General features: G+C 40.7%; 1 protein-coding gene across 2 annotated transcripts in view; it reads right to left on the bottom strand.

The window, feature by feature from the left end:
- The window catches only part of PITRM1 (pitrilysin metallopeptidase 1), a 28,696-nt gene extending 14,255 nt beyond the window's left edge, over positions 1-14,441 (bottom strand). The window contains exons 1-13 of one of the 2 annotated variants that reach the window (XM_055806994.1): positions 14,311-14,441; positions 13,830-13,932; positions 12,926-13,032; positions 11,805-11,956; positions 11,258-11,372; positions 11,015-11,111; positions 10,472-10,632; positions 9,091-9,217; positions 8,672-8,760; positions 7,993-8,121; positions 6,148-6,261; positions 5,617-5,713; positions 886-1,020 (exon numbers count right to left, since the gene is read on the bottom strand). In XM_055806994.1, the coding sequence (XP_055662969.1) occupies positions 886-1,020; positions 5,617-5,713; positions 6,148-6,261; positions 7,993-8,121; positions 8,672-8,760; positions 9,091-9,217; positions 10,472-10,632; positions 11,015-11,111; positions 11,258-11,372; positions 11,805-11,956; positions 12,926-13,032; positions 13,830-13,932; positions 14,311-14,357 (1,473 nt within the window). In that variant the 5' untranslated portion in view covers positions 14,358-14,441. Of the gene's footprint in view, positions 1-885; positions 1,021-5,616; positions 5,714-6,147; positions 6,262-7,992; positions 8,122-8,671; positions 8,761-9,090; positions 9,218-10,471; positions 10,633-11,014; positions 11,112-11,257; positions 11,373-11,804; positions 11,957-12,925; positions 13,033-13,829; positions 13,933-14,293 lie in introns of both variants that reach the window. The other variant, XM_055806995.1, reaches the window with a different exon arrangement.
- Between the last annotated feature and the right edge of the window lie 6,372 nt (positions 14,442-20,813).

Here is a 20,813-nt window from a genome sequence, read left to right as displayed (position 1 = left end):
AGATTTCAATTGATGCCACTGTCTCTTGTTGCCTTAGAGTATACGAGAACCAGCATGTACTCACTATTAAATCATGCTGGCCGTTACCTGTAACGGATATGCCCTCCAAAACAACTTGAACAATCTGACTGAAAAAAAACCCCACCACACAAAACCAAAAAGCCAAAACCCCACCACCACCCTCCCACCCCTCAAAAAAAAAAAAAAAAAAACCCCAAAAAAAACCAAAACAGAAACAACCACCCACCCCTATTTCTGCACTACCACTGGATTTTTTCTTTCTGACATTAACTAATTCAGGGCTTCAGAACTATTCACTGTTATAATGCCTCTACTGTTTCTATGTCTTCACCAACTCCAGTAGTATGTATGGACAATAAGGTAAGAAAAAGAGCAGAAAGCAATTGGCACTGACAGCAAAATTCAGACAGCAGTTCAGTGAACATGAGGAGCACCAGAACAATCTTACTTATAACCAAAGTCTTTTCAAGGAAAAACAGATACATCTTGCTATGCCAACACATAACTAGGTCTCCAATTCCCTCTTCACAGCCCAGCTTCTTATTAGGAGATACCCATGTGCCCTTCTACATCATCAGCATACAGCATTACTGAACTACCACAGCTCAGTAAAACATTAGTGTTTTATCAGTGTTCTAGTATGTATGTTTCCAAATGTCCAACCAGACCATTTTTTCTGTTTTGAAAAGTTCTCACTTCAATCATTCAAAATTCACGTGCCACATTCAGAAGTGCTGCTGTTCATCTACACCTAAAAATAAGCAGTATGGTTATTAAAAAAAAAAATATCCTCGGTTTAATTTTCAATACAAGATTGTGATTTAAAAATTAATACTGAAGATATTTTTCCATAAGTTTGCCTACCTTAAAATATGTTTTAACTTTTTCCTGAAGAAATGTGGGATTTTCTTTAAGGCACTGCTTGAACCGAGAGACTTTATCTGCAATCTGCAGAAGCTCCACTGGATCCCCATCTTGATTCCAGCAGGAGGCTATATACTGAAAGGGAAAAAAATAATTAGGTAAGTAGGACAATCCGTGTGCATTTCTATAACTGACATCTATGTTCCAAAACCACATTATCATTTATATTTGAATTGCAGACATATAATGAGTAGTTCTAATATATTTGACAGGGAAAAAAACAGCTGAAATCTTTGTTCAGATTCAAAGGACTATTCCATCATCATCTGTCCCTTGTTCTCTCCATTCTCTCCTCTAATTTTATCACACCAAACCACCTATTTTATTTAATAGGTGTGTATCTGTAGTCTGGAAATCCTGTAATATTCTTTCTTCCCTCCCATTTAAAATAAATTAATTTTTCAGCCCAAGAAAGAAGGAAAAAGGAAACAGACAGCAGAGGCAAAGTAGTCTCAAAATAAATATTACAGTCCACCAGTTTATTTTATCGGTCAGATGAAATGATTTATAAAGAAGTAACTCAAACATGTAACACAGAAGGGACTTCAGAGAAAGAAGATACTAAATAACGAGAAATATCCTCAGGATATTTCTTTTAGAAGGATATGTATTGTAGTTTTATTCTCTACTTTGAGACCATTGTTTGGTCAAGTTGCTATTGGAAGTTCTTCAAATACACCACAGGGCAAGATATCAAAACCTTCTCCATTTCTACTCTGTGTGAACGGGGAAAAAACAAAGCAAAGCAAAATAAAAATCCCAAGAACTAGGAAAGAAAAGGCTTTTAAAAGCATAGAGAAAACAAATGCATTGGAACTGTCAAAACCACCTTCCTTTTTCTTACCTCTTTAATTACAAGCAGGTAACACAAGACTTCCAGACTTTTTCAGTAGTATCGATTATTATCTATTCTGTGGAAATTCACTAATGTGTTTTAAAGAATAATACTGTTTCAAAACCTGCTCGCATTAATTCTCTTGAATTAAAAGTAGTCACTCCTTATTTGAGGCTTCTGTGGGGTCATTACAACAACTCAGTGCTGGTTCTCAGTAAGCAACCTAGAAGTTTAACTGTGAGTGTCATCCAAATGCTTCTTGAACACTAACAGGCTTGGGGCCATGACCACTTCCCCTTGGTGTCATGGTTTAACCCCAGCCAGCAGCTCACCCCCCACAGCCACTTGCTCGCTCCCCTCACAGCAGGATGGGAGGGAGAACTGGCAAAAGTGAGAACACTCATGGGCTGAGATAAAAGACAGTTTAATAGGTAAGAAAAAAGCTGTGCACAAGAAAAGCAAAACAAGGAATTCGTTCACTGCTTCCCATGGGCAGGCAGGTGCTCAGCCATCCCCAGGACAGCCGGGCTCCTTCATGCGTAACGGTGACTTGGGAAGACAAATGCCATCACCCCAAACATCCCCCGCCCTTCCTTCTTCTTCCCCAACTTTATACGGTGAGCATGATGCCATATGGTATGGAACACCCCTTTGGTCAGGTGGGGTCAGCTGTCCTGGCTGTGTACCCCCGCAACTCCTTGTACCACCACCCCCAGCCTCCTCACTGGTAGGGAGGGGTAACAGGCAAAAAAGGCCATGATGCCGTGTAAGCCCTGCTCAGCAGTAACTAAAACATCCCTGTGTTATCAGCACTGTTTTCACCACAAATACAAAACACAGCCCCATACTAGCTACTGTGAAAAGATTTAACCCTATCCCATCCAAAACCAGTACATTTGGGGAGCTTGTTCCAGCGCTTGACCACCGCCTCCATTAAGAACTTTTTCCTAATATCGTATCTGTACTTCCCTGATGCAGCTTGAAGCCATTTCCTCATGTCCTATTACTGGACACCAGACAGAAGAGACCAGTACCTCCTGCTCTGCTCTCCATCATGAGGGAGTTGTAGACAGCAGTGAGGTCACTCCTCCATCTCCTCTCTTCTAAACTGAACAAACCTAGTATCCTCAGCAGCTCCTCACAAGACAAGCCCTCCAGTCCTTTCAGCATCTTTGCTGTCCTCCTTTGGACATGTTCTAATATTTTCATGTCCTTATATTATGGAGCCTAAAACTGCACACAGTACTCAAGGTGAGGCTGCACCTATGCTGAGCACAGTGGGACAGTCACTGCTTTTGACCAGTTAGCTATACTGTCCTTGATGCACCCCAGGGCACGGTCGGCCTTTTTTAGCTTTATGTGACTCATACAGAACTTACCACCAATGAAAACCCCCAGATCCCTCTAATCGTAGAATCATAGAGTAGTATGGGTTGGAAGGGACCTTTAAAAGGTCACCTAGTCCAACGTCCCTGCAAAGAGCAGGGTCAACTTTAACTAGATCAGGTTGCTCAGAGCCCCATCCAACCTGACCCTGAATGTTTCCAGGCCCTTCCTGCAGGGCTGCACTCCAGCCTCATCCTCCAGTCTATATGTACATCCAGGATTATACCATCCCTGGTATATCCACATTTGTCCTTACTGAATTTCATACAGTTTGTGATTGCCCAGCACTCCAGTCAATCAAGATCTCTCTTTACTTCAAGGGAATTGACAGCTCCTCCTAATTTAGTATCATCAGGAAATATACTTAAGTGTGCACTCAACTCCTGTATCCAGGTCATCGACAAAAACATTGAAGAGAACTGGCCCAAAATTTGAGCCCTGGGGAACACCACTTGTGACTGGCCACCAGCTAGATGTTACCCCATTTAGTAAAACTCTTTAAGCTCCACTCTGCAGTCAATGGTTCACCTATTGTACTGCGTTTTAAATAAATGCATCACACAGGAAAGTCCTTCTAATTGTAAAGCTAGCACAGCACTGGAACACAGCATGGAAGTTAGAGAATCCTTACCACATGACATCTAAAGTTCCACAGGTTGTCATCTGCGAGAACCAACATGGCTTCACAAAAGGCAAATTGTACCTCACTATTCTGGTAGCATTCCACAATGGACTGACTGCATTGTTGAGTAAAGGAAGAGAAACTGATGTCATCTATCTTGACTCCTGTAAGACCTTTGACAGAGTCCCACACAACATCCTAAATTGGACAGATATGGGATTGACGGATGGACTGTTTGATGGATAAGCAACTGGCTGGATGGCCACATGCAAACAGTTAAATTCAGTGGCTGAACATCCAAATGGTCATCTGTAATAAGTGGTGTCTGTCCCTCAGGTGTCTCTATTAGGAACGATACTGTTCCGTATGTTTATTAATGACATAAACTGTGGAATTGAGTCCATGCTTGGCAAGTTTGCAGTTGACAACAAGCTGAGCAATGCAGTAGATACACCTGAGGGAAGGGATGGCATTCAGAGGGACCCTGACAGGCTTGAGGAATAAACCCACATGAACCTCATGAAGTTCAACAAGGCCAAGTGTGAAGTCCTGCACCCGGCCTGGGGCAATCACCAGTAATCAGCACAAGCTGGGTGACGAAGGGTTGGAACTGGATGATCTTTAAAGGTCCCTTCCAATCCAAACCATTCTATGGTTCTACAATTACTTTAATTATAACTAGGCCCCTTTCAGGCCCTTTTCAAGGTCAACTTCTAAAACATGAACTCAGGGAAATGAACTGAAATATAACCCTTCTCTATGGGAGCATTAACAGCAAATGCTGCAGGACTTGTCTTTAAAAGGAAGAATTGTTTAAGAGTTTTCTGTTCTAGAATTAAGTCCTAACAGCTGAATCAACCTCAAGACTTAAAAAATGTTGAAAGATAAAGTATATGCACAACTGTTTCATCACAGAGTTACTCACACAATCTGAAGAATGCTAGAAAGTTTTGGCTATCAAAGTCAGTCCTGTTTTGTCAGATCCTACTATGAAACATGACAGGCAATTAAATTTCCACAATTTGTCTGTTTCACTGTATGGCAATTCGATTTGAAACAGCTCTTGGTTGTGCTCTCCCATTTACAAGTCTCATGTTAAGCCAGGACCCTGCTTCTTTACCTAACCTTGCATGCCAAAGGATTTAACTCTTGTCCATGCTGAAGAAGATACGACACTTGAGAGAAGAAAGCACAAGAGCTGCTGATCAACTGCAAAGAAGAAAAAACCACAGAGGACACCAGAGAATCAGTGGCAGCAGGAGGCCCCAGTTTCCAAACTGATTGTAAATACTGCAGCTAACTTGTTCCTGAATTTATGGTGACTGGCCAATTTCTCAAAGACACTACATTCTGCTGTGGAATGCATTTTCTGTAATAGTTCCGTATCAAAATTTCGATACAGCTTTTGTATCAAAATTTGAGGCCAAGAATTTAATTATGCACAATCTTCACTTACAGATCTTGAAATTAAATTACAGCAGTACCACCAGTAGTAAATTCCATAGAAAAATATAGTCCTTTTAAAAATACATAGGCATCTAGCCAAAATATACAGTCCCAAGAGCCAGCATGGCATGTCTCTTGCAGAAGTAATCAGTGCTACTGCAATCAAAGCTACCATTCAGTCAAAGACAACAGGCTTACTGCCTAATTAAGTCATACAGTGTGGAGCTCAGCAACAGTTTGAAGGCTACCAAAAAGAAGGAAGAAAGATGTACATGAAATATCAAATGCCTACAAAATGACCCCATGTTTCGTAAAGACGCAGACATGGCTTTCTTATCCATTCCTAAAAAAACACCACACATGGGCACACATACAGACTTACAGATGTCAGGGCAAGTCCAAAACTCGTAGACTGATGCTTCAGCTGGATTTCAATTTTGTGAAGTAGAGCTTCAATCCTATCTTCCTCAAATCCTTTCCTTTGGGAAGGGGTGATGAGAGAAGGAAATCATATCTATTAACACTAATCAATTTAAGTGAAGTTATGAAAATGAATTAAAACATTTATAAAGGAAGCATTAAAACACAATGTCTTCCACACTGAATTAAAACTGAGATGAAATAATCTTACCATGCTGTGTCATTTAGTGAAACTCTACTAATAGCATTAAACTCCTGAAGGTTACACTGATGAATAAACTACAATAAAGGAAGCAGCAGACAAGTTTTAAGAGTACTGAACAATATTACTACTTCTTTAGCGCATTTATTTTTATAAAACTAAATTTTTAGGGCATGTTATTATATATGCTTGTATTATTATATGCCTATATATTATTATATTACTAATATCTAATTGTAGAAGACTGTATGAAAGAACTAACAGTATTCTCAAAAATTTAGTATTACTCACTCAATAACTTCATCAATTGTTCTAGCAATTATCTGTTTCACAGTATCAATATCTCCTTCAGCAATACCCTGCAGACCCACACTGAAATAAGCTTCTCTTGTTGAGCCATTAAACCTAGAATAAAACATAGTCAACTCAGTGACAAGTACTAGAATTTCAGCATCAAAACTGCCAGGAAAGGCAGAAGAAGGGGAAAAAACACCTGTCACTTCCACACACACACACACACACGGGATTTTAAAAGCTAGACAGAAAAAAAGAATAATTACCAAAGAGGCAAGAAATGGAACTTAAAAGCATTTTTTTGTTCACTTTCAGTATTAGTAGCCACTGTTAAGAAAACATATGGCATATAATATTAGAGAAAGAACAACAGTTAGAGAAGAAAAGCTAGTCTCTTCTATTCATCTTCTCATTCACCTGTAAGTACTTTCAGGTAAAGAATTCTCTCTCTCTCTTTTTTTTTTTTTTTTTTTTTTTTTTTAAGGTGAACATTTTAGCCACCTGTAATGCCAAACACATACATTCTACTTAAGCAGGTGAGTGGAATGGTACTTTTAAGTTTGCACTTTTAAAGCAGTATTTGTAAAGTAAGTGGTGAAGGTGAAACGTTCTATGTTTGTTGCAATTAGCTTCAATGGTACTTAAAGGTAATGTTGTCCACGTGATCAGGCAGAGTTAATCACAAGAACTCATCTTTAGAGAGACAAATTGACACGTGCAGAAATACGGAACACTTAGCAGTTCAAAACAAAGCCAACAAACAAAAAACAACTGGTGCTCATCAACTCTAAACATCCATTATTTCATACTAAAAATCATAGAAGGAATTAAATAGCAGACTCAAGTGTTGAATTCTGGAATACTGATCTCTGGATTCAAACCTCTTTTTCTAAATTAATTCATCAGCAGAGTCACTAAGGTAAATTTGGTTCAATTACCAAATTGAATCACCACTTCAGTGTCTAAAGACAGGTTTCTACTGCCGTGCTCTGTAATATTAAGTTGTCTACATGACACAGGATTTGCAGGAAGCCCATGACTTCACCTAGAAACAGTTCAAGCTAGGCAGATAAAGACATTAAAGCCATAGTTGAGTGTATTAAGGTTTCCCACTCAAACATCTGACACAGTCAGTGCAGACAACAGCATGATTTTTGTCATCCTCAAGTCTAAAAATCAGTCAGATGAATCATGCCCTGAAAGCATTTTTTCTTTCTGCTGACAAGAAAGGCAAACTATGATGAGCAGCTGAGCCTGCAGTTAGGTGAAGACAATCCACCCACCCTTAGTCTGCAGTGCAAAATGAGCTCAGAAGACTGGCTGCAAGAGCTACAGCTTGAAAAAGTAGGTGTTGGCAGAAATACCCTTTTGTACCAAGATGATGGCAAATTAATGGCACCTAACTGTGCAAAAGTACATTTGTGCCAAAGCCACCTACTACTAAATCACAGAATTGACAGAAAAAAGCAAAGACAGAGTACAGAGAAGGGCTAGCAAACTCTCCTGAGTAATACTAAACGGCCAAGACGAAAACCTCAAGTAAATTAGGACACTGATGCCATACCATGTTTTTATCTACCCATTTTTCTTGTTCATAAGCTTTAAACAGTACAACTTTGTTTGAACTAACATAGCTTCTGACATTATTTTGACAAGCCAAAAATTACACTGAAGAATGCTTTACAGTTCATCAGTAGAAACTCTTTAAAAATGTTTTAAGATTAAAGTAAGATTATTCTGGCATAAGTTGCCTGTATGAGAGATGACTTCACCCATCTTAATAGTAATTTGTAACTTTTTTAATATTGCTTACATTGATGAAATGTAAACTGCAACACTTACCCAACATCAGGAGAAAAATCTGTACCAACACCAGACTCAATTAAAGCCTTGTAAAAAGGAGAATTCGGCCCATCAACCAACAGTGAAGACAACAGGCTTAGTGTGAAGGTTTCAAAAGTATCTGTAATACTGAACAAAAATTAATAGTTCTTAAAAACCATCAAGCCAGAAATATGTGACACCCAGCATCGCTGAGAATTACTTCTACAAAACACTGTAGAAGGAGCAAAGGTGAAAGGACTGTCAGTTAGGAACACTGCACCAAACAGGGAACTAGGAGAGTTCTGCATCTTTCACTTGTTATAACTAGCAGTAAAGCAAGTTAAATTGAGCTGCAAGGGTTGACAAAATTAGGAGTAGGACACAGGAAAAGCTTGCACATGGCAGGGAATTGAAACACAGGAAGCCAGTGTTCCCAGAAGTCTAACCCACTGAACAGTTCTGTAAGATAATAGCTGGTTTTTCTTACATCTAGCTGCTACAGAAAAAGACAGCAAAAATTCTGCTTAGTAATTAAACTTTCCTTTACTAAAGCACAGTTTGTCTAGCTTTCCCATGGTATTAATCGCCTTAAAGATGACATTTATAAAGAGGGACTGGTGGACACGCAATATGCCTGCATCTTGCTTAAAGTTCTAAAATAAGCCTTTAATTCAGAATTTAATTTTGATATACTTACTCTGTCAACAAGTAGCTGACACTGACAGTCGTCTGTTTGGAAGGATCGGCAGCAAATGAGTCTAAGCCACATGTTACACTGTGTTCTCTCTGTAAAGTATAACAGATTTGATACAGACTGAACTTGAGCAAAAGTCACAACTAAAAAATGACTCCTGCATCTTCATAGTATCTTCCTTTCAAAGATTTCAAGTGATTTTACAGATACTCATGAGTAAGTTCAATATTCATGAGTAAACGCACAAACACACTTCTAAATAAAAAAAAGGAACTCCAGCAAGCTAGGCTAAAATATTACCCAGTCATTCAGTTTTTGCAATTCCAAGACTGGATGTGCACTGTTTCTTTCTGTTTGTTTCATTTTAAGTATTTTTTTTGGGGGGGTGGGGGGTGTGTGTGTTCTGGGTTTTTTTAACTTACAGGCTTTTCCCAGAGTTTCTGTTTCGGGATGTCAGTATTTGGTTCAATTCTTTCAAATTTTATCAATGCTTCCTCATGTATTTGCTTCAAATGTTGCTCCAGTGGAAAATTACCGTAAGTGAAAAATCTGTATTTCAAATGAAAGATTGGGATTAAGCATCAGATTGTCAGAAATTTACAGTAACAGCTTTTATTATATTCTGAATTTCATGTGTTTCCAGTAATTCAGTTATATCTAGAATAGAATGTGCTTTGTAAGGCCCCTAGGTTAAAGACCCACCAGTTTGCCATATACATAGAACTCTGGAAAAACGTGGAATTTTACAGCTTCTGTTTTATGCTTCAGAGGTCACAAAAAGCTAGAATTTGTTTAGTTGCAGTAACATACAATGTTCCAAGAAAAAAATATTAGTAATTGAAGCCAGAATCCCAGTGCTCTAAAGTTTCAGAAGGCAAAATTCTTACACTCGTCACAGATAATGTATAAAATATGATGATCCATTTGTCTTAACTGATCTGTAAAACATGGCTGGGTTCTGTGGGTCGGTCTACCAAGTACATTCCTGTATATACAAGAAACGCTGCTGACTTCCGCTGGATTAAATATGAGCATAGGGTATGTCTCCGGTAAATCGTATTTCCCAATTAAAATCTAAACACAGGTGCAGAAGAATACTTGGGATGACTGGAAAAACAACGGATGGTAAATTCACTATCATGACGCAAACTGATGTTCCCTAAGTGAATTAATCAGATGAACCATAAAACTGGTACAAAAGAAACAATGATACTATGGATTTCCCTCCATACCACCTTCAAATTGACTTTTAGCTTAAATACCTTATTAGTACCAACAGAATTAGTATCTGATCTAAATGAGTATCCATTATTTAGAACTTGATACAGCAATGTGTGATTCAGGAGCAGATGAATAAGTTAAAAAAAAGTCACAAATTAATTGCTAATCTGTTGACTTCAAGGAGGACAGGAACCCCTAGACTCATCTATGCTACTCGTATCATAACTCCCTAACGTTATTGCCAAATAGTTATTAGTATGTGGTTTGGGGGAAATTGAACATGAGTTCAAGGTAAAATATCTGTAAACATAAAATCCCCAAAACAAAGCCTCATAATCAAGCAGGCAGATGCACTCTAGAAAAATCAGCCACTTCTCTTTCCTGCCTCCAATTCGCCTTTCATTACCCTTCCTAGAGCAAATTCCTTGCTTCAACGATGTCCTAGCTGCTGCAGGGCAGAGGTTATCTAAGTTGCTGGCCTTGTGAATGGCAACACTGTACTGCTGGTTTTCCCCTCAAAAAATATAAAAAGGGTGCTAATACACTATTTAACCTAGAAAGTTAGTCATCAATTTCAGATACCTGGAATTGCTTGGATGATAATGTGTGGCATGGAACTGTTTAAGCTGCTCCCATGTAAGATCAGGAATACATAATGGATCTCCACCAGATACTACACCGTAAGTGTGATCAGGAAGGATTTTATTCTGTAGGTGCTGTGCATATACCCTCTCATTATCTGTCTTAAGAGGAAAACACCACATTTCAGTAAAAGTCATCAAAACAGTTTAAAAATAAAAAGTGTTCAATAATAAGACCTCAGAGCTCACTCCTCCTCACATAAGCTTTTGTCACATACTGTACACATCCCACATACTATAATAAAACTATGTTATGTCAATTTAAAAGAAAATTCTACAATAAAATCCATTAACAAGGTGCTTTCTTCTATGTAACAAACTTTTGAAGGGCTAACTTTAAGACTAACCATGTAACAGATTGCTGCCTTATCGAGGGCTTAAATTCCACAACAGAGGAATGGAAAACTCTGGTGCCATTGATAATCTGAAACTTAAGCCACTTCCCCATGTATAAGATCTTAAACCAAACATTCACAAAACTTACAAATGCCCCTTTCATTTCATTAAACACAATTCCTTTGAAGACTAGAGGTGTCTGAGGATCAGCTGGCTTCTCGTGTTCTAACCTCCAACCTTCTTGCCTGAAAAAATTAATAACAGGAAGTGTTGGGAATGTCAAGGGTTTGGGTTTGTTTTGGGGTTTGGTTTGTTTTTTTTTTTGGGGGGGTGGGGGGGTATTTTTATTTCACTTAAGGTTTGCGCACATTTCAAGCTGTCCACATCTTACCAGAAATCTAGTTGCCGCAAACATGGAAAGAAAGCAGCATCCAAGTACACTGACAGGAGATTCTGAAAATCCTTGGAATTTTGTGTTGAAAATGGATAGAGTGTGTAATCACTAGCTGCATATAAATAAACATAAAAAGACTATAATTTCAGAAACTCTAAGATGCAATTTGCCTTCATTCATTTTTAATTTCTCATCCATATAAATAACTGGAAAAGAAGAAACTTACTAAATGAAATATATTTCTGCTGAGAAATACACAGAAGTTTAACACTGAAATTATTTTACCATGAAAACTTTGCTTTTGCCATGTATATATACAAATAATTAAATGTATTGTATACTACAAAGATCCAACTCTACTGGGACTTTGTAACTGCCAAATAAACAGGATTTATTTTGTTGCCTTGTTAGTTTTTTTAATATCTCACATTATTCACACTTAATAACAATGGCTCTCTAAAGGGAAATTAAGGAGGGCTGACAAACAGCTCTACTGCAGTAAAACCTCATGCATTTTAAGCAGTATTATGTACTTTGGGCTCACCTGTGAATGCATTCATAAAGGTGGACAGCGACCTGTTTAACATTTTAAAGAATGGATCTCTGCAAGGGTACTTTTGAGAACCACATAACACAGTGTGCTCGAGAATATGTGGGACCCCAGTGCTGTCCATTGGAGTGGTTCGGAATTGTATACTGGAAGACAGAGAGCACAGACAGGAACACAGTTGTTTGTGATAAGTCCACCCACCTCCTATCTGCAGCTGCGATTCATGGGAACATTATCACTGTCTAGTAACCAACAGGACAAACAGCACAATGCAGAGTTACTGAGTTCTTAAAACGCCTGAGTGCTCAGCCACCCCTTTCAGAGGGTGTACAACCTCTGCACTTGTAATTCTGGAGATGGTACAGAAGCTTTCAGCACATAAAAAAAAAATAATGTGTTTAGTTATCTATAAGGTTAAAAATGTCAATAAACCCCACCAAGTTCATGGAAGGTTACAGAAAAAAACTGGTTTACATCTTGCAACTATAAGGCAGTTTATCAGGAAGTGCACTTTTCAGCTCACCAATACAGAAGAGAAGATAATAAATTTGGAACAGTTTAATGGAGAGCCATAAAGATGGCTGGAGCCATGCTCCACAAAAAGAGGCTGAGGAAAATGGGTTAATTTTGCCTGGAGAAGGAAAGGCATGAGGGGACTCAATAGGTGCCTTCTAATACCTACAAGGAGGTTATGATGAAGGCAGATTCTTTGCATAGATATGCATGATGGAAGGACAAGAGGCACTGTTCATAAACTGAAGCAAGGAGGGGTTCAACTGGATATTAAAGAAAAAGACATCCCACCAAATGGACACTAGGAACAAGCTGCCCAGAAGGTTGCATGAAAACTTCCAAAGACAGAGATTAAGGCCCACCTGGATAAATGTCTAAGGAACTCCACCTGCATTAAGTGCTGACCCTGTCTGGAGCACCAGACAGAACAACAGACCTCATCACATCTGTTCCAACCTGAAAATCTCTGAGGCAGTCCCACAAACCAAGTACTGTCCTCTTTGTTATCACAGAAAAAAATGCAGTTATGAAGCTGGATTACAGTTTAGAAACCACAATATGATGCTGAGATGGAACGTGCTATACATACATTAATGTTTTACCTGAATAGATTATTGGAGTCCTCCCGAGCCACATGTAAATACCTGGCTCCTGTACTGTCATGACTAAGCTTCACCGCAGTCAGGAACAGCTCAGGAACAGCTGTCACCTGCATTGGAATAAAACAGTTGTATTACAGAGTTACTGCAACTAAGTCAACTAAAATCATGGATGGTATTGCAATGATCAGTTTGTTGATCCTGTATATAATATGCATCTATAGTATTAAATTAATTCTTTGTTCCTATGATTTGTGGGGTGAAAAAATCAAAAAAAATGTATGCAAATGGAAAATAACCAATACACTACAATGCAAGAATACAACTATATTCTTCTGGTACAGATATTAAAACCCAAACAATTTGATTAGAAATACAAAGAAAAGGTATATATTCAAATGGCAATGTTTAGGGCAGACAGAAAAAAATAATAATCAAGAAACCCACTTTCGCCACTCTCTTTCACTAGCAATCACTTTTTGCAAGTTACCTTTACTCTCTGCTTCTGCTTTTTTCTTTAAAAAAGTGAAAAGAAACGTAAGCTCTTAACAAAGGCATTAAAAGCAGCTTAGGAGATTAAATATTACTTGAATGTATTTCATGAAACAGCACAGAGTGAAGTTCAGTTGTCTGCCAGGACTTTTAGAAGACCAAACCAAATATTCAGCATCTGCAGAGACACAGAGACGCCGGGGGAGTGTGATCTGTTCTAGGAGGCTGAGCTCCCTACAGGAACATGCGTTAACGTTACCTAAAGGATTCTGGTTGCAGAGATAACCGCAAGCACCTACTGCATCAATTTTTAACTGGCCACCCAAAGCGCCTATGCAAGTACGTGGTGTGCGGACTCCTGGGACAATTTCTCGGTACGGACACAGGCGAAACGCAGGCGAAGGGCGCCGCTTACCTGCTTTACAGTGAACCCGTGGATGTGCTCGCCTGCCCGGTACTGCAGGGCCCGTTCGTTAGCGGGAACGCTCTTCCACCTCCGCAACTTCTGATTCAGAGACCTGAGAGAACACGGCGCTTCAGCACCAACGCGCTCGCACCCGCCGCGCCGCAACCGCGTCCCTCACCCCGCCGCGGAGGGAGGGAGGCGGGAGGCGGCCGGGGGGCACGCAACCGCCGGCCCCTGCGCGAAGCTGCCCCCGGGAGCGGGCCCCCAGCGCCGCCGGGGGCACGGCACGCCGGTCCCCGGCCTTCGGCAGAGCGCCAAGGGGCCGGCTGCAGCGCGGAGCCCGCCCAGGCCCGCGGCGGGGACCGGGGCCGCGGCAGGCCGGCCTTCCCCCCCGCGGAGCGCCAGCAGAGGGGCCGGGCGGGGCAGGGAAGGGAGACCTGGCGGGGCCCCCCAGCCCGTTCCGCGAAGCTCACCCCCACCCGGTCCTCACCGGCCACGGCCCAGCAGCCCGCCCGCCGCCCGGTAGCGGCTCCACATGGCTCAGCGCCTCTGCCACGGGACGGGCCGCACAGCGGGAGCGGCGCAGGCGCCGCGGCCCCCGCCCGCATTGGTGGCGGCGGGAGGCTCCGCCCGCCCCGCCCGCGGCCCGCCCCGCGCTGCGGCGGCCGCGCTGGGGAGCGGGGCTGCGCCGGGAGCCGCCTGCGCGGGTTCGGCTCTCGGCAGGGAGACGTCGTGGGGCCGGTGGGTGTGCAACCCCAAAACATCGGCCTTTCTGGGGAGGATCGCCCTTCGGGGGGGCGCTTGGAAAGGCGTTTGCCTCCAGAGGAAGTTCTCAGGAGAATCAAAAGCCGCGTTGGTTGTAAAAGGAGTAGAGCCTATGGTTTGCTTTCCCAAAGTAAAAAAACCCAGCACCTCAACACCAGACATAAATGTTTCAACTCTCCTTGCCCACATCTTGCCAATGCATCTTAATATTTTTCTACAAGGATTCTGTGAGGAAAATGGGCAAAGTAAATAGACCTAAGAGGGAAACGGCCAGGCTGCAGTGCTGCGGGCCTGCCCTGCGAGCGGAGCCCCCGGGCTGCCCGGGGCCTGGCGCAGGGACGGGCGGCTTCCATGTGCTGCGCTTCCTCGGGTCGGTGTTGTAACAAGGACCTCTGTGACGGTTCACGGGATGTTGTTGTACCCACCGGGAAAGCGCTGATATGTGCCTAGGCTTTTATTCCTTCTATTTTGCAAACTAATACAACTTTTAGGTAGTAACTTGATGATTGATTTTACATCATGCATTGGTGAGGTTTCCCAGAAGGCCGGTATCAGTGAAGTACCGATCCTGAACATGAGAGCCCGGTTATCTGTTCAGACATGAGGCCTGGTGCCAAAAGAGGAGACTACATGGGATTTTAGACAAAACTAGTGAACAACAGGTGCTTGGCAAGTCCTGTACCGCTTGTCTTTAGTTCTTTGGCTATGGTGTTAACTGAAAAAAATGGAATTTGAAGTATCCTGGGAATGTTTGTATCTACCATCTCTTACATCTTCTTCCTCCTGGCTGTCTGGCATGCAGTTTACCTCCTGCTGCTGCTGTGATCAGTCACGTAAGGGATTTATCACCCCTGAGTGACTGGGCCCTCTGGCTGCCCTCCTGCCCTGCCCGCCCCTGCTGCCGGCAAGCAGCCCCGAGGCACATCCTACACCTCCTCCCACTACCTGCATGGCTCCTGATCACTCCAGAGCTGCTCATTTCCTCTGGTTTTCTCATTTGTGTTTGCCATGCAATTTTCCCATTTTGTTAATTTTTAAATTAAATCAACAAGCCAATAACTTGCTGTAGTTAAAGTCTGGATGTTGTGCATTAACCTGTATAACCTGTCATCTATCTTAATTACATATCATTCTCATCCTTTTTTAAGGCTAGTGAAAAGATCCAGTAACTTTCCTGTAAAGCTTAGATGCTGTGTACTAGGGAATGCAATTTGTTTACTCCCTATGTTCATTATACCTGATTTCCTCCCTACCTTCTACCATTTCACCTCATGTGGTTTTTGTCCTTTTTTTTCTGTATTTGTTTCAGATTAAATTCAAGTCACAACACTTTGATAGGAGCTGCTTCTAGTGCATGTTTCTTTTCAGTATATGATTCCAGAAACCGTGTTTCTAACACCAGGAAGAACCAGTCCTGATGGAAACTTCTACATTGTTTCAAGCTAAAACCAAAGAATAACAAACATCTAATGAACGATGTTCTCAAAATAATAAACACATGAAAAGAAGTACTTCTGAAACTCACATAGAACGCTGAACTTACACTGCATGGTTCAGTTTTCAAATATTTCTAAATATTTTTGTATACTTACAGCTTATTATTAGTCACAAGAAGGTTAGCTTGCAGAAATTTTTATTTTAAAAGACTATACTATTTTTTTCTGTTAATTTTTCAGTTCCTTAGTTTTACTAACAGTTTCCTACTTTGACCATAAGCTACTGTTTCTTTTCACAGATTTCTTGTCATCAATATTTAGTTTGCTTTATGGTTTAGAACATTGATCTTAATGGAATATCAGGCTGGCATTCTGCTGCAGACATCTATTTATTTTTAGTTGACATTTATATTGGAAGGATGATTTACTGGCTGTCTGTTTTCATATCACTGACATAGCGTTTGACAGGCAACCTTTCACAAATTTAACCAATCTGAGCAGGCTGAGTTTCAAAATACATCAAACATTATTCCTAAACTTAAATTCAATCACAAAATAGAAATCTTTTATACTACCCTTTAGATAACTTAAAAATATTTTTTCTTTCTCCTGCTATTGTCTTTGATGTATTTTGTACATCAGAGCTTTTCTTCTGGAAAACAGAACAGAAACTGATGTGTTACACTATTTTTTCTTCCTGTGTAAGATTACTGCTGCACTGGTAATGTCAGAGTAGTACGTTATATTCTTTGTGAATGTGCAGGCACACACACGTGTGTATGTGGGGGGGTGTGTGTATTTTGTAAACATGACTTTTGTATTTCAAGAAGGTAATTCAGAAAAACCTCATTGCCATGTAAAAGCATAACAGGTATAAAATTATCTTCGTGTACTTGTTTTGATAAATCACATAAAACCATTTGGATTACCATGTCCAGATTTTGCTTTCAGTTATTTAGTGACAAATTCTATGTAACTGCAATTACTTCAAAGAACTTTTGCACTGGTGGAAACGAAATTACATTTAATCCTCAGTGTTGACTAGAGATATACCTTTACTTAGTGTTATTTTCCTTCAAAAGGTTTGTTTTTCAATCACTTAAAAATTTATCTACATTAAATATTTGGGCTAAAGAGTTCCATGCCTGCACAAGCTGTTTCTTTAAAAAAAGTCAACTAAAACTGTTCAGGAATGAAAATGATATTTCATGGTTAATTAAGGAGTTTCATTCTTTACCCTCTGCAGCAGAGTTTGGTCCCTCCCAGTGTGTCTTTTCTTGTCTTCATGGACAATAAGGCCCAAAATTTGCCAAGGTAAAATCTCTGAAAAATACTTAATAGATGCTTGTTACAGCTGGAAAACTATTTTCTATGATGTCCTTTACTAAGCATACTTAGATCTCAACATTTCTCCGTGTGCAGAGCATAGACTGTGCCTGTACCTTTCTTCTAGGTTTTTTTCAGGGCTAAAGTTAACAAAAATTATTTCCTCTGTGACTGCTTCACCTTCCCAGGGGAGAGACCGGTGATTTTCTGCACAGCCCTGTACTACATGTTGGCAGAAGCAACAAAAATCTCCTTATGCAGCAGTCAGCAGAATTTAAAGGAAAAAAAGGCTATAGTCAAGGTCTACTGAAAGATAGAAATTTAAAGGGTATACAGTTGGTGTGTCAGAAATTTTGCTCTGTCAGTGGACAAAATAATGAGGAAACTATCTGCCTGTCAACCCTTTTCTGAAGGCTGTGAGTAAAAGCTCTGTGAAGTGAGATCATGGCAACAGTGTGGCAGCCGATGGGTTGAGAAGACTAAACTTTCACATCCCAGATGCCAGCTCTTCTCTTCCTGGGTTCCCTGTGATCACCACCCATCATCTTACCTATTCTGGTAAGAATAGGTCTTTGAGAGGAAGAGACCACAACCTCGACTTCAGCTGTATCTGAATGTCACAGAGCCCTACTAGTAGCCTTTGCTTGTGTATCAATTTTGCTTCCAAAACTATTTATGCGCACTCCTATTTTTAAGTGTATTGTCTTCAATAACAAAACATTAGCAAGCCAAGAGTTTTGCACCACGGGTGTCAGCCAGCATTCAGTGGGCACTGAAATTGGTATTTTACAAAGCCACATTCAAAGAAAAGTTTCCCAGGCCTCAGTATACCTCATAATTGACTCTGTCCATGTTTTCTTCTAGACAAGATTGCAAGTAAGAGGCAGAGCCAGAAGCTGATGGTAGTACTTCTCCTTCCTTCCTACCTTCACAAGTGTCTGTTTAGCCTGAAACTTAGGACTTGAGGGTATCCCAGAGACGGTCTGCTCGTTATCAGGACTCCTGTCTGTGGCAGCTGGAAGGTTATTAAATCAGTACATGGTAGTGTAAAAGGGAGGGAAATGTTCCCCACAAAAACTGTATGAAAACTGAGCACAGTGGTCAGTGTCATGATTTTGGGACAATTTATCTCAAAGAGATCCCACAAGGTGAGACTAAGCTCTCCACCAGGCTATGTGACCCTATCCAAGACTGAGGCTAGCATGTGCCAACTCTGCTTTGCATTGTACTGCCCAAGAACAGGACACCTCCCATTGCTGCAGTGCTGGCAGTGGGCTTGTTCCCAACCAATGACTTGAGAGAAAAATAAAAAGAAAATTATGTGTCTTGCTAAAAGCCTTGCGTGATGTAGTGTATCTAAAGTGCTTCTGTGTCTCAGGATTATTTTAAGCAGACCAGAAAACATGGTTACAGTCAAGATAAAAACCTTGCTTAATACTTCAAATTTCAAATAATTTTACTACCCTCCTTCACATCTTTTCCTGCATCTTTATTAAAAGATGTAAATATTTAGCTTCTCCTGCTAACAAATAGTGTGACAGTGAGGAATTCAGGGACAGGAAGGAGAGAGCATGGTAAATGGGAGAGACCTTTCAATACTTAAAGGGGGCTTACAAGAAAAGTGGGGCCAGGCCTGCTGCGATAGGTCAAGGAGTAATGATTTTAAATTGAAAGAGGGTAGATGTAGGTCAGAAGATTTAGATTAAGAAGAAATTCTTCACTGTGAGGATGGTGAGGCACTAGCACAAGTTGCCCAGAGCAACTGTGGGTGCCCCATCCCTGGCAGCGCCCAAGGCCAGGCTGGATGGAGCTTGGGGCAACCTGGTCTAGTGGCAGGTGTCCCTGCCCATGGCAGGGGGGTTGGAACTAGGTGATCTTTAAGGTCCCTTCCACCCCGAACCATTCTACGTTTCTATGATTCTATGATGCATATAAGTGAGGAAAGCTGAAGTCGCATCAATATTATTATTATGAAACAGGATGTGACAAAGAATTAGCACTAACTGAAAAGCATTGCTATAGAATATCACAAATGCAGGAGTGGAAAGTTGCTCGACACCACAGTGTCTCAGAGGTTAAGCAGAATTTCATGCACAACTTGCTCTACACTGCCTCCAAATTGCAATTTAATGCTATATTCAAACCTGTGCGAGTCACTTGTTAACACTGGAGGGGTATGAATTTTAGGGATGACAAAAACAGTGAATTAACAACTGTTAGAACACCGGCAGCATTTTATTCCATCAAATGGCTTAACCATTTATAACTTACTTGTATTCTAAGGTGATCCTATTTGGCATTTGCTGGTTGCTTATAATACCCAGAAATATTCAGCTGTGTGGCTTACATAGTCTTATCAATCTTTTCATTCATCCTTTTACAAACACTTTGGGAATGCCTTCACTCTAAGCATTAATAATGTTACTTGCTGTAGGCAGATAGCTGTAACATACGTGATCATCAGTTAACATCAGAGTCCATTTTTTTCCCACAGAAGAAAAACAAAAGCCTCGCTGCTGAGAAATTCCACTGTTGTTGTCTCATACCCATTCATAAGCTATAATCTACCACACCAAGAAGAGGATAAACAAGTTCTTGATACTGCAGTGATCCACATTTTATGAATTTTCTTTTAGCCTTAGTTGGGTTATATTTCATTTCTTAACTTCTTTGTTGCACCAGAGTGAGACAAGCTAGACTAGACATTAATGCTGTGCAGATGTGGTCTCTCACATAGCTCTAACAAGGTAGCTCAGTCTTGCTCTTGTCACCCCATTGACAGAGAGCCTTATATTAAGTCCTTAACAGTGCAGATACATGCATAGCACAGGCATAGGCCAAAGTGTACTCTTTGTGTGCGGGAAGAACAGCATCTGTGTAAAGGAGTTGTGGAGTTTATGTAGAGTTAAAGATTTCATTTAACTGAGCTCACTACCCATATCTGCAAAACCACATGCTAGAGCCTGTGGAGCTGCAGTAATGGAAAAAACGTGAAATGTATGCTTTGGTTTAGTACAAGTGAAACATATTTTGAGAAGAGGTGGGATCTAGTCCATGTCTGATGCTGTCTGGAGTAGTTGGAGAATCACTCTGCATCTGTTTAAGTTTCAGCTGCCACATGTTGGAAAGAATTCTTTCTTGTTATCTCTTACCTTTCATTTTGGGGGGAGAGGGGAAGGGAGAGAAAAAATATTTAAGCATCAGGTTTCTTGCATTTTTTTACATACTTAAGTGTCAGGGTAGCGGTGGGCCTCCATGATAAAAAGCATCTTCTAACTGCAAAGCCGGAGAAGACACACAAAAACTAAGAGCCAGACTTGGCTCTTGGTCTTCTCTGGTCCCTATGTGGCCCTAAGACATAGCTGAAGGGAGGCGAATTTCAGTTTAAATTACCTAAAGTAGTGAGAAAGCTGTAATGCATCTTACTGGAGCAATGATTTTATAAAACAAAACTGTGCAGCATCCC

The sequence above is a fragment of the Falco peregrinus genome, chromosome 5 (genome assembly GCF_023634155.1).
Source record: "Falco peregrinus isolate bFalPer1 chromosome 5, bFalPer1.pri, whole genome shotgun sequence".
Lineage (NCBI taxonomy): Eukaryota > Metazoa > Chordata > Aves > Falconiformes > Falconidae > Falco > Falco peregrinus.
The sequence above is the reverse complement of the archived record's forward strand: the minus strand, read 5'-3'. Positions and strand labels throughout refer to the sequence as shown.